The sequence below is a fragment of the Lithohypha guttulata genome, assembly GCF_036872675.1.
Source record: "Lithohypha guttulata strain CCFEE 5908 chromosome Unknown scaffold_1, whole genome shotgun sequence".
Classification (NCBI taxonomy): Eukaryota; Fungi; Ascomycota; class Eurotiomycetes; order Chaetothyriales; family Trichomeriaceae; genus Lithohypha; species Lithohypha guttulata.
Window position 1 is genome coordinate 3,147,606 of NW_027042750.1, and position 15,990 is coordinate 3,163,595.

General features: G+C 48.7%; 7 protein-coding genes across 7 annotated transcripts; 2 read left to right on the forward strand and 5 right to left on the reverse strand.

The window, feature by feature from the left end:
- Positions 1 to 150: 150 nt before the first annotated feature.
- On the forward strand, positions 151 to 1,486 carry cmk1 (Calcium/calmodulin-dependent protein kinase type I; the record flags this gene model as incomplete). Its single annotated transcript, XM_064895527.1, has 3 exons — positions 151 to 412; positions 461 to 791; positions 841 to 1,486. 3 exons carry the CDS (start codon positions 151 to 153, stop codon positions 1,484 to 1,486), a joined length of 1,239 nt encoding a protein of 412 aa, XP_064758214.1.
- Positions 1,487 to 2,309: 823 nt separating this feature from the next.
- On the reverse strand, positions 2,310 to 3,941 carry CCT6 (T-complex protein 1 subunit zeta; the record flags this gene model as incomplete). Its single annotated transcript, XM_064895528.1, has 1 exon — positions 2,310 to 3,941. One exon carries the CDS (start codon positions 3,939 to 3,941, stop codon positions 2,310 to 2,312), a length of 1,632 nt encoding a protein of 543 aa, XP_064758215.1.
- A 920-nt stretch (positions 3,942 to 4,861) lies between these two features.
- On the reverse strand, positions 4,862 to 5,444 carry LTR64_001148 (uncharacterized protein; the record flags this gene model as incomplete). The annotated part of the gene is made up of 2 exons (XM_064895529.1): positions 4,862 to 5,258; positions 5,311 to 5,444. 2 exons carry the CDS (start codon positions 5,442 to 5,444, stop codon positions 4,862 to 4,864), a joined length of 531 nt encoding a protein of 176 aa, XP_064758216.1.
- A 1,137-nt stretch (positions 5,445 to 6,581) lies between these two features.
- Positions 6,582 to 7,395, reverse strand: LTR64_001149 (uncharacterized protein; the record flags this gene model as incomplete). Its single annotated transcript, XM_064895530.1, has 2 exons — positions 6,582 to 7,218; positions 7,268 to 7,395. 2 exons carry the CDS (start codon positions 7,393 to 7,395, stop codon positions 6,582 to 6,584), a joined length of 765 nt encoding a protein of 254 aa, XP_064758217.1.
- Positions 7,396 to 9,423: 2,028 nt separating this feature from the next.
- On the reverse strand, positions 9,424 to 10,214 carry LTR64_001150 (uncharacterized protein; the record flags this gene model as incomplete). The annotated part of the gene is made up of 2 exons (XM_064895531.1): positions 9,424 to 10,057; positions 10,114 to 10,214. 2 exons carry the CDS (start codon positions 10,212 to 10,214, stop codon positions 9,424 to 9,426), a joined length of 735 nt encoding a protein of 244 aa, XP_064758218.1.
- A 1,183-nt stretch (positions 10,215 to 11,397) lies between these two features.
- Positions 11,398 to 13,158, forward strand: LTR64_001151 (uncharacterized protein; the record flags this gene model as incomplete). The annotated part of the gene is made up of 1 exon (XM_064895532.1): positions 11,398 to 13,158. One exon carries the CDS (start codon positions 11,398 to 11,400, stop codon positions 13,156 to 13,158), a length of 1,761 nt encoding a protein of 586 aa, XP_064758219.1.
- Positions 13,159 to 13,713: 555 nt separating this feature from the next.
- ENV7 (Serine/threonine-protein kinase env7) lies at positions 13,714 to 15,078 on the reverse strand (the record flags this gene model as incomplete). The annotated part of the gene is made up of 1 exon (XM_064895533.1): positions 13,714 to 15,078. The coding sequence occupies one exon, from the start codon at positions 15,076 to 15,078 to the stop codon at positions 13,714 to 13,716; it is 1,365 nt and encodes a 454-aa protein (XP_064758220.1).
- Positions 15,079 to 15,990: the final 912 nt, after the last annotated feature.

The window sequence follows — 15,990 nt, forward strand, 5'->3', positions numbered from 1 at the left end:
CTCGCTCCGTCCAACGTCCTTTCCTGACCGACCTCGTCTCGTCGTACCCCGCATTCCTCCTGCTCGAGCCTCTCAATCTGCCCGTATATCACCTTAGTGCCCAGCGAACACCATAAAGGAGTCAGCTGGAGACTGCCAGTCACATACAGCATGGCTCAGTCTGGACAGAAACCAGTGATTCAGCCATGTAGATACAAGACGGGCAAAACACTAGGCGCAGGCTCCTACTCTGTCGTCAAAGAATGTGTTCATATCGATACCGGTCGCTACTATGCTGCCAAAGTGATCAACAAGAGATTGATGGCTGGAAGAGAGCATATGGTTCGGAACGAGATAGCAGTCTTGAAGAGAGTCTCTGTGGGCCACCGAAACATCTTGACCTTGGTCGACTACTTCGAGACCATGAACAACCGTCAGACTTATCGTTCTAGAGCATATCGTCACTGCTGACATGTGGTAGTCTACCTTGTTACCGACCTGGCTCTAGGCGGAGAGCTATTCGACCGTATATGTCGCAAAGGCTCATACTACGAATCAGATGCTGCGGATCTCATCAGAGCCACACTGTCCGCTGTTGCTTATCTACATGACCACGGCATTGTGCACAGAGATTTGAAGCCTGAGAATCTGCTCTTCAGAACTCCAGAAGATAATGCAGATCTCCTTATTGCAGACTTCGGCCTGTCCAGGATCATGGACGAAGAGCAATTCCATGTCTTGACCACGACTTGCGGCACTCCTGGATATATGGCTCCGGAGATTTTCAAGAAGACTGGACATGGAAAGCCTGTGTAAGACCAGAAAGCTACACGTTTGTCAAATTTGCTAACTTTGTCGTAGGGACATTTGGGCTATTGGAGTCATTACCTACTTTCTCCTGTGTGGCTACACCCCCTTCGACCGTGACTCTAATTTAGAGGAAATGCAAGCAATCCTACAAGCTGATTACGACTTCACACCCTACGAATACTGGCGCAACGTATCGAAAACTGCTCGCGACTTCATCAACAAGTGTCTCACCGTTGACCCTCGCCAACGTATGACCGCTCACGAGGCCTTACAACACCCTTGGATCAACAGCGACGATCCCATGTCACCCGAACGACAGAAGAACGGAGACGATCTGCTACCAATCGTCAAAAAGAACTTCAACGCCAGAAGAACACTCCACAAAGCCATTGACACCGTACGTGCGATTAACAAACTGCGTGAAGGCGGTGGCCTAATGGCTGGCATCATGGAGGGTCAGATGAGCCTCGATCCAAAACCGAAGACTGAAGATGTGCATGGCAGCAGAGTCATGGACGGCTCAGGTACTCCCGTCGATGGGGGTGCTCGAGGTGGAGGTTTACACGATGACGATGCCATGGATATCGATTCCAGGGGCAATGGACACGGACAGACACAAGACCAGATTGAGCGTCAACAGATGAAAGTCCAGAAGCAGATCAATGAAACCTACCAGCGTAGTCGTGGTTTGAAATAGAAGGCGAACTCGAAGTTGTGATGAGATCAATACTCCGGCTCTGAGCAAATCTAAGGACTATAGCGGAGAACTTCACAGCGACCTCATTCTCATGGGCCCAGTTGAACAACTTCTGAATTCGGCGCGTCCGTCACATCGAAATGACCTGCTCCGTCACATCAGAGAGAGCATCTGTGGAAGTATCGGTGTAAGACTGAACGGGCCGGATGTACTATTGCTCTGCCGAGGTGACATGGAATCTGCCGCCTATTCAACCGCTCTGCTGCCAAAGAGATGGTGTGCCTTTAGCCTATTACCACTGAAATTCATGAGCTCACCACTCACAGCTGTATGTTCTGCACCTTGAAAGGTTCGTGCATGATTCTGTTAGAAAGGTGACGACAGCTGGCGCGATGAGACACCAAGAATCAGTGCGCTCCTATGGTGCTTACTCCGATTAATGGTATGCATCTATTGCCGTAACAGAACCCCGGAACACGAGCAATTTGGAAGCCTTAGGGAGCATGGCGCCTGCTACCTCACTCGACGTACATCTGGCTTTCGAGGATGGAACACGACTAGATAGACATGATATCCGTTTTTGATACACTCAATCTATGATTTTAAAGTGAATAGCATTGCGCATGCAATAACCTGTGCTGGTACGTTCAATGATTGCATTTCTCATCGCTCAATACGTATTGATAGGGTATCATGCCAGAGAGGCGCCATTTTACCAGTTTCTTCTTGTGTTCACTTTTTCATGCTTTCTTTCATCTGCTTCGTGTCATGCCATATCACATTATGCTATGCATAAAACGCTCAAACATGTCAGCCATCAAGTCTACTCCTCACCACCTCCGCCGGGCGCGCCCTGTCTGCCCATCTGTCTTGCCTTGAGCAACTCATCACAAAGCAACAGATTGCTCGCAATACCCTGACTCGACGCTATACAATTCCTTAGCACTCTATACGAATCAAACACGCCTTCTTGTACAGGGTCCATCGGCTCTCCGGTCTTCAAGTCCAGACCCACAGGCTGTCCTTCCGAGTCTGCGAATTCGTCTTGTAACTTGGCTAGGGATTCCTGTATATCGTGGCCAGAATTTGCAGCGAGTTGTTTCGGTATTACTAGCAGAGCATCAGCGAATGCGGCCACTCCATACTTGGTTTTGCCTTTGAGAGTCTTTCGGAAGGCGTCCGAGGAGAGGTGGTTTGCTGCTGCGAGTTGGAAGGAGCCAGCGCCTGGGATGACGCAGTTGTCGACGATGGTATTGTAGACTGATCTTAGACCGTCGCGTACGGCATCGGAGACTTGTGTTATGGTGTGTTGGTTTGGGCCTTTGATGAGGAGGGTGACGGACTTGGGGTCTTTGACTTCTTCGACGAAGGTGTATTTCTCCTCGCCGAGGGTTTGTTCGTATACGAGGCCGGCCCAGCCAAGGACGCTTGGATCTAGATCTTCGACGCTATTCTGTGCTTGGCCGCCGCAGACGAGTTGTAGTCGTTCCATGTTTCTTCTCTTGGCTCGTCGTAGTGCGAGGATGCCGTTCTTGACGAGGACGTCGAGGGAGAGAGGGTCGATGCCTTTTTGATTGATTACGACGAAGAATTTCTTTGGGTCTGAGCCGCAGACTTCGTTCTTGAGCTCGACGATCTTGCGCAGCTTCTCATCAACGAATCTGCGTTCGCTAGCAACGAGTTTGTCTCTTTGCTCGGCGCTGCTGTAGTAGAATCCGCTGTTTATTTCGCTCTTCTCATATTCTAGACTGACATTAAGGGTGAGGATATACGCATTTTCTACACGCTTGGGCATGTCTGGATGTCGAGCACCATGATCCAAAGCCAGACCACGGATTAACTGTGTGTCTGCTGCGGTTCTGTGCTGCATCTTCATGATCTCGATCATGTGTAGGTCGGGTTTCTCGTTGGGTCGATTGATTGCGAGTACAGCGTCAACGATAGAGGCAGTGAGAGACTCGGCTAGGGCAGGGTTGATTTTCGTGGACAAACTCGTTCGGGCTACAGACAGTAGCAGTTCTCGATCGACATCTCTTGTGATCTTGAATGTGTCCAGGAATTTTAATGTTTCAGTCTTTGCGATCTCGTATCCGTCCGTTACTATCCTCGGGTGTAGGCCTTCTGAGATGTATCTGTCTGCCTGCTTCAATAACTCTCCTACCATGAGCACCACGCTGGTTGTACCGTCCCCACAGATATCGTCCTGCGCTGTCGCTGCCCGAGCGATCATAACAGCTGTCGGATTTTGTATCTGCATCTCTTTCAGGAGAACTGCTCCATCCTTGGTCAATTTAATTGCGCCTGCGCCATCAACAAGCATCTTGATCGTGCCTGATGGACCTAGATTCGACTTGAGCACATCCTGGAGACCTTCACCAGCTGATATGTTGACTCGAAGTGCCTCACCACGCCGACGGGATTCAGCTTTTGGATTAAGAAGTTGTGTTGCAGACATAATGCAGGGTAGTGCACCTCACGGTGCTGCTTGCTGGAAAGATTGTCTTCAGAGATGCGGGACTTCTGTCTTTTTCACGTTCGGCGAATACACCTGATTAGACTTCTCGAAACAATTCGTATAGACGACAGTGCTATAGAAAGATCGAGAGTCAAAGGTCAGACTCTCTGGATGCTGCGGGCTTGCAAGATTATTACGCGAGTATGGAACTCAAAGGCATGACAGAAAAGTTTTGCCAAGACAAATTCCCGCTCTCTCGGTCACGCTTGCTGACTCGCTATCATTCTTCGTGTTCGCATTTGACTGCACCTTACTTCCTAATGGTCTATGTTATGCAGAAGGCACGCAACATTTCTGCGATTTGCTCTCAAGGACAGCACTGATGCACTCAATGCATCATGGTGTTGTTCATATTACGAAATCTCGTCTGGACAATGAAGTCTTCCACTCCTTGTTCAATTTTATCATCCTATTCGCCCTCGAGCGCATTTGAGGAATCCCACGCGAAGGCACCACGTCAGAGGTAAAGCACGCCGTTTGAATTCAGAACTGAATACCAGCAAAACCATCCCCGAACACCATGGCCTATTAATCACAGTTGGTGCAGCATGTGATGTCTTCAGTTCCTCAAGTCGTCCGCTAGTGACTCGACAGTGAGACACGACTCCGGGGTTCGTCTTTATCAATTGGTCAGACAATAGCCTCGAGGTCGTCTCCGGCTTTCTTTCGCTCGTGTCAGTACGCCATACCATTCAGTACGTCCTGGTCGAAAGCTCGGATCTGATCCTGCACTTTCCGAATTTCACCTGCGTTTGACAATCTATCGACGACCAGAGCTCGTGCAACGCCACGTGTGATGTCGCGACGAATCTCTGCACCTTGCTCGTAGTGGTTGTAAACACATTCGATGTCTCCAGGTTTTACCTTGAGCCAGGGGCGGAAAGGTTTGGAAACAGCATGCTGCGAATTCGTCGTTCCATATCAACCTCATGTGATTTCATCCCGAGGTGATGCGCAGCGACGCTGATGGCTTTGTACGAGCTTATTGGCTTTGCGAAGATGCGAGGAATATTGATTCGCCAGCCTCCGTTGATTGACTGGTTCAGATTCTTCAAGAGTTCGCTCGCGGCTTCGATGTCGTTTGTTGGAAGGACGATATACTCAATCTTCCAGTCAGGAAGTCCGGACTGCTTAATGGCATGCTTGATTGCCAGGCTTCCTGCCTTAAGCCCTGCAAGCGAGTAGTAATCGTCGCTTACTGGTACCAGTTCGTCGTTCTCGGAAGTCATGACCTTGACGCGCTCGCCGTTGTAGAGTCTGTTGATCAATTAGCTTTGTTCTTTTTTAGGTCCGTTGGTGTGTGGCTCACTGCTTCAATTGCTTGGGGTTCATGGTTGAGACATCTGAAACAGGGACACTGCTAAGAGTCGTGGCAGAGGGGACAGTGACCGTCTGGAAGCAGTCAGGTTCAGGGACAGTTACCCATTCTCGAATGCTGGACATCTTGAAGGTACTGTTGATGGTGAGTTAGCTTGGCCTACCAGCCTTGAAGTGATTCGATTTACCGGATTTATAGATCGAGTTTCCGACAAAAATCGTTGATGGAAAGACTCTTTTCTTAGGACTTGTGGTGGGCAGAAGTTGTTTCCCGATCTCAAGATCGCGCTCGAGACTGCTTTTGCAAGACTGATGAGATATGTTAGGACGAGAAGGAGAAGAAGAGTTGGTGAAACGAGAAGATCCATGCAGCGCTCCTGACATTCCGCACAATCAATCATATCACTTACGTGGCTCAGGAGTGGTGCTGGCAACACAGCTGACCCGACTTGTTGGTGTTTCAAAACCAACAACGGGCCAGTACCGTACACTCTACTGTGCCGATAATCTGATGAGCCCCGGAAAGCAACACACGGTCTTCAGGTCGAACATTGAACCAAGTTCGATATAAATTTGGGAGCGGCATGTTATGGATTCACCGCTCCGCATCCACCTTGCGAAACTCCATCGTCAGGTAGTGAGCAGCAATGCTGACAGCATAAGTTGAGCTCACCGATTCCATATGTTATATACCCAACTCGTGTTGATTTCTGGACGACACTCGAGCTTGAGTAATTGTGGCGCGTGCGAGACGCCTTCCACAAGATGCTCACTGTCTATCAACTTCTTTTGCCAACAACATTGGTTCACAACCTTGCAGCCCGAGCGATTGCACAGACAAGCAATTGCTGTATGCGTGGACAAACTATTCATCAGCTCTATGCACCGACAATTTGGATAAGTACGGTTTCGTGCAAGGCCATGCCGATCTGAGAGGCTGAGAGTAGGTAATTCGAATCGCCGTTCAATTTTCTGTGCTTACGCCACAGTCTATATCTCTGGCTCTCGTCGTTTCTTCTTGACAAAGCACGAGCAGAAACTGAAACTCCTTGTATCGATTCTACTTTATGGCTGAACCTGATCAGATTATCAACGTTCTAGACACTATGCTATTGCACCTGAGTATCATCCAATCTCGGAATCGCCGAATCTTCTTCAAAGCAGTCGTTACCAGCACGACTGGCAAGAGCATTCTCCATGTTCTTTATTCAATGTACAACAACTCCTCCGCCATCAGTGCTATGTCGGTGAAACCCCGCCTCTCTAAGTCAGTCGAGCATAAAATTTGACATCAATACCAGCATCCTGACGTTCCCACCAAAAGACCATTGCCTTCATCACCTCATCATGGAACTTGCGGTTCTTGTGCAGTATTTTACCAATTTCTTTTCGTTCACCTAACCGATCGACTACCAAAGCTCGAGCAATAGCCTTTGCAACCACAGTACGAACCTGAGAACCTTCTTCAGTGCACTGGCAGAGAGCTGCGACATCTTCAGCTTGTATCTTGAGTTCGCTATAGTGCAGATTTGGTGTGGTCATCTTATCGATGCGTGACTCCATATCTGTCACAATGGGCTTTATACTCAAATCCGTGGCGAGCTTGGCGATCACGGAGTAGGAGGTAATAGGCTTGGTTTCGATGAATCGGATCTTCTCTCGCCATCTGTTCAACATGACTCGTTCGTGGTTCTTCGCTAGCTCTTCGGCTGCTTCACGGTTACAAGTTGGCAGAACTATGCTGATTATTTGAGTTTCGGGAATGCCTGATTTCCTGATGGCTAGTGAAACTCCTGGCATTGCTGCCTTCAGGCCTGGAATAGACATTCGATTCGTCGAGACAGGTGTGTAGCCGTCATCTTTCTGGATGCAGAGATAGGCGCTGTTTCTCGAGCTAAGGCTGTCGACTGATCAGCTATGTTGTGAGACTTCACCTATCAATGACTTACTGTGAGATTTGACGCGGATTCATTGAATAGATGTCCGGTGTTAAGAGTTGGTCAACAGCTGGTACGAACAGAACCTTATCGGAGTTGGAGTCGGAGGCAGGAACCCACGGCTCATTCGAGGCCGCCATTTTGAGGTCCTGGTCATTGTCAGTCAAACGTTGAGGATCAGTAATAGGTTGACTCACTTGCTAAGATTTGATGAGATGGGACAGGGCTCTCTCTTCGAGGAGTATGTATCGGTACAACGAGTTAATACCAAGGAAGATCGGTAGAGTTGTGATATAAAGGAAGGGTATCTGGGAATCAGAAGGAGAAGAACAGGTAGGTTCTTAAGTACTCCATGTGATTCTACTGATCTGCCTGCACTATTAACCATATCACTTGCGTCGTTGAGGAGGCTGGTGTCAAAAACACAACCGCTGCGGCCTGTTGTTGTTCGGGAGACGAGGCACCAGCACCGCAAACTCTGCTGTGTCGAGGAAGGAGACACATTTCGACAACCGGAGGTGGGTCTCGTGTCACAGCAGACGACACAATCCACTCCTGAACCTGAATGAGATAGCTTGCCTTCCTGTCTAGGGGCATTAGCCTTGAACAGAACTCAAGTAAGTGAAAAAACCTCAAGTCTTGTGCTGTTTCTTTGACTGGATTGCAGAACTGACACCACAGGTTCAAGCTCGAAGTGAATGTGCTACGAATGATCGCAAATCCATGAGGAGCTCAGTCGCTCCTGAAGAGATGCTCGCCATATCGGCCCTCCTGTCACGGAAATGCTCAGAGATATCTGGACCGTCAATAAGCAGAGATATTTGTTCGCGTTTCCTGTATGACTTACATTATACATCTATTTATCTTGTGCTACATATCTTGTGGTCGATGCGGTTCGTGAGGTATGAAGGTTTGACGAGGAAGGGAAGAGGATATGATAAGTGGCAAGGCTATATTCTCGTGTTTAAGTATGAGACCAGCAGTTTGTCATTAATTTGCCTTCCCATGTATACACAATTGCTCGGCGAACAGGAGGACAGACTGTGCGCATGGCTTTGCTAAGACACGAAGAAATGCAGGGGAAAAACATCCTGGAGGCTGTAAATGGCGAAGTGTTATAGAAGCAATCGAGTATGGATTGAAAAAGATATCAATGCTTAAGATTTTGTACTTTCATGACACACATCACGCTTCTAGGTATTTCGTGGCCTTGATGTCTTTGCATTGGTTCATGAGCTTGGTCCATGGATCCAGTGCTGAAACTACCTCTCGATCGAATCGTGGGTGCTGGTTCAGGGCAGCGAAAACCATGTTGTGCTTGCCTAGTCGGTCAGCTACAGTGGCCTCAGCGATAGCAGAGACCACTGCCATGCGTAGAGGAGAGTTCCCGTCCTGGTGAAGGCAGATGATGTCAAGCTCTTCCTCAAGGTGTTTTGTAAAGGTTGGAATAGAGCACGCAGTCTATCTTCTTCTTATAGTCTTTGAGCCAGACCTGGAACTTGAGCTGCGAAGCGAGTGTAGCAGTCGCCTATAAAGAAGTGCTTAGCAGATCGGCACTCTCGTTGTATCTGTATGAATACCCAGATATCGTTTTGATGTTGGGTTGCAGACTTACCAACTCACATGTCGTCTATGGCTTGTGATACATATCTACGTATGCCCTCTGGAGAGCCTGGCTGTCGACGAACCGATCGTGCCTGGAATATGAAGAGATACTAAGAAGGAACAGAGTATATTGTTTAGAGAGAGACACATTATTGCGATCAGTAGGAGTACAAGTTTGACGTCAATTGCTCTTCTATACACAATTAATTGCTCACTAGATCGAAGGACAAGCTAGAAATAGAGCAGCTTTTAACAAATCTTCTATCAGAAACTACGTAGCTACGAAACCCCAAGTGGTACACAGTAGATGTAATAGAGCATAGTTTGTGTAAATTCTGGTATTCTAGACCTTGCAGTACATGCGCATTGCGCTAATGTACAGAGAGCTTCAACTTGAAGAAACAGAAAATCAAACATGCAGTCATTGCAAAGGCTGATGCAGCAGTGTGCAAATTAAACCAAACTGTGCACTGGCAACTATCATGCCGTGCTTCTTAGCTTCCTCTTAGTGTCCATCCCTATTTTCCTTGCCTGGCATCGTAGCAGGCAGCCTTACCATGGCTCTAGACACCAGCTACCCTGATGTCTTCACCCAGGTTCATCTTCAGAGCCCAGGGTCCCATGGCAGCCACGATTTCCTGGTCGAAATCCCGATACTGTCTTCGGACAGTCCAGACGTCATCGGCGTTGCCGAGTCGCTCAGCCATATTTGCTCGAGCGATTGCCGACACCACCGCTATACGCAAGGCCGATGACTTGTCAGGGTGTACACAGACAGTTTCCAACTCCTCCTTGGGAATCTGGAGACGTGTTTTATAAAGATCAGGCTTTAGCAGACGGCTAATCTTCTTCTGATAGTCTTCCCTTATGTCTGTCATGCCCATCGCACATGCAGCTTCTGCGTTTCGTGCATACACAGATAGAGGTGCGAACTCAACAATTGGTGTTGGCTTCCGCCAAGCAGTAGTGACCGTATCCTTGAGGTGTCCAAATATGTCTCTAATTGCCTGGTAATCCGTCGTAGGGAGAACGACAGCACGAATAGTCGTATCCGAGATAGCCTTCTGCTTGATTATCAAATCGAGAGCTGGCATAGCTGCTCGTAAGACCTTGATCGGCACGTTGACATACACAGATGTATAGCCTGGAGGGTCGTTTGATGGATAGCCGATCCCGACTTGGTGGCCGCCATTGATTCTGAAGTACTGTTAGCGTATATTGACCATGACCTAGCAAAGAAGAACAGCACTCACTCTCGAAGTTGGTAAGGGTTCATACGTTTGATCCGGGGTTCGGGCAGTGTAGTGAAGGTATTGGCATTGGGCACCACTAAGGTGGTTTTCGGTACACTCATGTTGACGGGTTGAAATACTGAACTGCTCGGTGACGGTTAGCTTGGTGTTTCAAAAACCGGGGCAACGACTCACCTGGAACTGTTTTCAATGCCTTGTCTGAGCCAAAAGTTCTTCGACTTCAATGGTCTGGACAGTAAAGATTCAAAAACGGTTAACCTCGAATATGGTGTGGAGGAGAAATTCAATTGAGAATGAAGGATGAAGAGCTTATGTAGACTCAAGAAACCTTAGTGACCATCTGGCCCGCATGGGCATTTCTCATATCACCAACACGAACACTCCTCTGAAATGTTCGTGCGTGTCTGCAGAACATGACCGATATCACCAGGCTCGTTTGCCCCACAGAATTTAGACCGCTTTCACTTGCCAAACCCAACCTCTCTGATACAATTCACTACTCAAACAGAGCGTGACCAGAAGAGTGTTGGCACAGTTCTGAGGCTGGGGTCCGTGTCTGCTCGTTCATCATGGCTAGCTCCATCGTCAGGGTTGGTATGCCGCTTCGAGAGCTTGTCATGAGTATGCTGCTAGCTTTCCCAGACGTTCGGGACAACATCCTTGAATGCTTTGTTTCCAGTGCGGCGTTGTCATCATGAAACCGATATATCATATATTATACCATTATGTTGCAGTTTAAGATTTGCTTCGGAAGACGTGTTGTTCTGACTGGGGATGAAGCGGACAGTGAGGGCTTCAAGTGTGAGTGAAAGGGAAGAAACAGGTGAGCTGCTACATGTCTGTTAATTGTGTAGGATGCCGTAACTCGACAAACAGTATCCTCAAGCAAGCATTCGTTCAATCTCCTGTCTTTGGCACGTTGCCACGCCGTGGGCGAGTTTGCAGACAATTGCAAACCAACAATGCTTAGAACGACGTATCTGGTAGATGATTGGTTCCGGTGGTGCAGCAGTCAGCATACGTTTGCTGCCATGCCTCGCAAAGGATGCCACATCGTGAGTAGCTGGCTGGTTGTAATTGCCAGTAAGCCAACAAGCTTTGAGTACGAAGCTTGAGGTTTCGATTTGAAGATCTTCGAAAACACCCTCCTGCGCTAAACTTGGATAGGCAGGTGCCATATGATCGAGTCCGCATAACTCTTGTACTTCGGATTGTCCTGTTGAGTGTTCCTATTCCCCTATATTTTCGTCTGAAGTGTCGCGACACAACTTGCTATTAGCGGTCATGGGACAACTTGAGGCTAAGGGGTCGCTGCCGCTGGCACAGCCATATCTCACTACCACACAACATGAGTCTCGGCATGCCACACGGTCCAGCAAGCGGATAGTTATGCTCAGTATTCTCGCATGCTCAGTCATGTGGGTGTTGCTCAGCTCCATTGGAGGTTCAGCTTGGTTGCCTGCAGTAGAGCAAGACAAGTCCGAGACCGTGACGAGTTGTCATCAGGTACCAGCTCTCTCACCACAAAATCCACCTAGCTGGATGGTGGGAATGGACAGATACCTCGAATCAGATGTGTTCCGCAATGGAAGCATACAAAAGCTCTCTGGTGCAGTACGACTTGCGACTGAGAGCTTTGACGATCTGGGCAAGCTGGGGGAGGACAAGAGGTGGGACGTCATGTACGATTTTGCAGAATATCTGAACAAGACATTCCCAAATGTCCATGCTAAGCTTTTCCTCGAAAAGATCAACACTCATGGCCTCCTGTATACATGGCAAGGTGAAGACGAAGAGCTTAAGCCAACTCTGCTTATGGCACACCAGGACGTCGTACCTGTCCCTAAGTCGACCGTTGATGCCTGGACACATCCGCCATTTTCTGGTTACTTTGATGGTAAGTTTATCTGGGGTCGTGGTGCATCTGATTGCAAGAACCAACTTATTGGTATTCTCGAGGCTGTTGAAGAACTTCTCAAATCTGATTTCAAGCCAAGGCGCACCGTTCTGCTATCCTTCGGTTTTGACGAAGAGATCAGTGGTCCACAAGGTGCAGGACACCTGGCACCATTTATACTTGAGCGATATGGTAAGGATGGCGTGGCAGCTGTGGTCGATGAAGGAGCTGGATTTGCTGGTCCTTGGGGAATGCGAGTTGCTCTACCCGGGGTCGGAGAGAAGGGCTACACTGATGTCCACATTATCGTCCGAATGCCTGGAGGTCATTCTTCGATACCGCCAGACCACACTGGCATTGGCGTTATGAGTGAGCTCATCAACCTGATTGAAGCACACCCATACCAGACTCGCCTCGATGACGCAAACCCTTACCTAGGTCTTTTGACGTGTGGTGCGGAACACGCTCCAGACTTTCCATCCAAGCTCAGGAAGCTACTCCACCGAAGACAGAAGAGTATACACAGCTGTAAAGCCAAGCAGGATCACCTCGCTATCGAAGCTGCTAAGCAAGGACCTGGCACCAAGTATCTCATGCAGACATCTGTTGCGGCTGATCTGATTGAAGGTGGAGTGAAGGTCAACGCCCTTCCTGAGCGCACAACAGCAATCATTAACCACAGGATCAATATTGGAGAGCATGCTTCTGACATTCATACCAAGATCGCACACCTCGCCAAGAAAGTTGCAGACAAGTATAATCTGACCCTACATGCTTTCGACAACCACACCGAAACACCAAGTAGCATTACACTATATCCTGGATCTGAAGTACTGGAACCTGCACCGGTCACACCTTCTGATGCATCAACTCTGACGCCTTGGTCAGTACTTGCCGGGACAACAAGAGCTTTGTATGGCGAAGACCTGATTGTTGCGCCAGGACTGATGACCGGAAACACTGATACCAGGTACTATTGGAACGTGACCAAACACATTTTCCGCTTCACAGCTGGTTGGGATGGTGAATCGAATGGATTGGGCAACATCCATACCGTGGATGAACGAATATCAGTCAAATCGCACATTAACATGGTTAGGTGGATGAGCTTGTTCATAAGAAATATGGATGCAAGCCATTTGGCCTGAACTTTCTACAGAAAAGTGAGCCATACCCGACATGTTGAAAGGAATCTGGTGAGTTTGTCGATGCGCCAAACACATACAGAGTTATATTCCGGCCTCCTGCAAGTCCTACCGGCTATCATGAGATGCTCGACCAACAGATCACGCGTCTATGGACAGTTCCACCTGCCTGAAATGATTATCACTTGAAGCTCACTTCTCTTGTTTCGGCTCGCAATCTGATCCGGGATAAGGGCTTCTGGTACAGCACCGATCCTGGCACAAGGTTAGCCCGGACCCGTAATATGGCCACGTCGAATAATGCCGATAATGTGCATGAGTGGCCCATGCAATCGGTGCATATTTCTGGTGTGGTTTTGGATCTGGAATTGAAAAATCGTTCGAGGAAAGTAGCCAGCAGTAATGCTATTCAATGCATTCTACGCCGCTTGGTATGAGGCGAAGGCTGATATTAAAACCTGTCTTATGTAGAATTGGAAAGTGCTTGCTGGTTCATTGTACAGTGAAGATACACAACCAAGAAGGCCACACGCTCGAAAGCTAGTTAGGCCCCATTATTTAATAATCTCCTTGCGCCGTCTCACCATCCGGTATCTTCTTCATCACGTTCCGAATGAGCTCTATCAATTCATCGATGTCTGGCCGTTCACTAGCCTCGACAGCTAGACATTTTCTGACCACATCTCGCACCTCTTCGCACGGGTATTTGTCCCTTCTGTCGCCTCCTGCTGCTTGACCATCTCCCTCAACAATAGTCCCTTGCCTCTTCGGCTTCGGAGCATTTTCATCTGGCCATTTCCAGTCTCCACCAAGGACACATATTGACAATGATCCACCAGTTTCATCTGATCTTGCCTCGAAAGGTGATTTTCCGATCAAACAGGCATACATCGTACAGCCCAACGACCAGATGTCGACTTTTGTGTCAATTACTGAGCCGGTTTTTACATCAAAGAGTTCAGGTGCACGGTAAGGCATGGTACTGTGCTCAGCGGCTGTATCCTGAACTGCGAGAGCTTGGCTTCGACTCGTGATGGGTGTTGGGCTTGGCGCAATAGATCCTAAATCCATGAGAATTGGTTTCGGATCACCGCTTCCACTTGTGCTCGGGTCGTCATCGTCCAGCATGATGTTTGCGGGTTTAATGTCGCGGTGTGCATATGCATGAGCATCGCCAGATTTCTTCTTAGCTTGACTAGCTGTGATTTCACCACCAGCACTTTCTGGCATGAGAGGCTGCTCAGCCTCGCCATCTTCATCTGCGCTTCGTTGCGCACTTGCAGTCATCGTTCGTGACTTATTCCTTGCCTGACGTCTCGCGTCCTCGTCCTCGTTTGCGGCCTGGTTACGTATCGTCTGTGCTTCTCTTCTCGCTGCGCTGGCAGATCCATTCCCACTTGGGATCTTGTAGTGATGCATTGCTTTCAACCCTTTGCACACCCCAAGCATAATCTTCATCAGCCGCCTCTCACTGAAGCGCGTCCGATTCACCAGATTCGCATTGATCTCATCCTGCAGATTCCCCCTCCTATAATACGGCAACAGTATGTAAACCGTCTTTTGCCCTCCAGCTTCTCCCGAATTACCAATTCCCGAGACCTTCCCCCCCTCATCTTTGACCTGGTGGTCAATCGAGTGTATAATAAAATCACCACCCGTTACACCAGAGAACAAACTGTATGCTTCCACCTCCTTCAGCGCCAGGGCAACACTCTCCTGACCAAAGGGACAGCGGATCTTTTTCAGCGCGTAGAGCGCGGATGTGCTTGTATCTTGGACGAGGTAGACGTAGCTGAAGCCACCTTCGCCAAGGAGCCGGAGGAGTCGTAGGGTTCGGGAGTTGATCTTGAGGTTTGGAGAGGAGGGGAAGCAGAAGAGACAGTTTGTGAAGTTTGATATTAGGTCCATGAGTGTGGTTGCCATGGCTGTGCTATGGGCGTGTATTTATGGGAGTGGTCGAGGTGATCGAGTGAGGAATTGCAGTGTAGTGTTGAGTTGATGCGCCAACGACTATAGAGCACCTGTAGTTTTAAGAGCTTGCGTGTGGTGTGGTGTAGCAACCAGTATCGACAACACTCCGTTAGTATGAAGCGTCTGTGACAGTTATATCGTGGTACAGGTTGTGTCAGGGGAGTCGCATTGGCTGGTAGTTTCAAGGTGAATTCAACGGTGAGAATGAGGGAAAGAGACAATATGTCCGTACACGAGCAGTCGTTTACGTCGTCGCACAAGAGGTTGGACTATGTCAAGCAGGTTGAAGCGCGAAAGGTGGTGCTGCGCGATGCTGACCTGGAGGTCAGAGTTCCCCCGTTCACGGTAGAGGCAGAAACATTTATGCGAGGCACTGATCGCCAGTGCTAGTCTGATCAAGGATGGATAATCGACTTCAGCACATATACTCGAGTCAATACGGAACAGAGCTGTATCTGCTTACTGGTTTTGAACAGATTACATATTTAGGGCTCTATATCATGCTCTATCGACCCCCCGACTGGGCTGCTAGTCCTGTAGACCTGTGTACCACCCCATCATTACTCGCTATCGTACAGTCTAGCTTCGTCTATTCGTAAGCTCTATTAATCTCGTAAACCATAACGCCATGCTCTTTTACGCCTCATGCTTTCAATGGTGAAGCAGAAGACCATTACTCGAGTTGTCCCATCAGTTTGCTCCTCATTTGACCGTTAGCCACGCCACCTACTCCGAAGGCAGGGACAATGCGGCCCATTCTTGCGAAGGAACACACAGCCCAGTTCTTGGTGACTTGTAGTGCTCTTTCGCTAAAGCCAAGTTGTCCTTGTCTGTTAAATAGATCAAGACCCAGAAGGTGTAGGG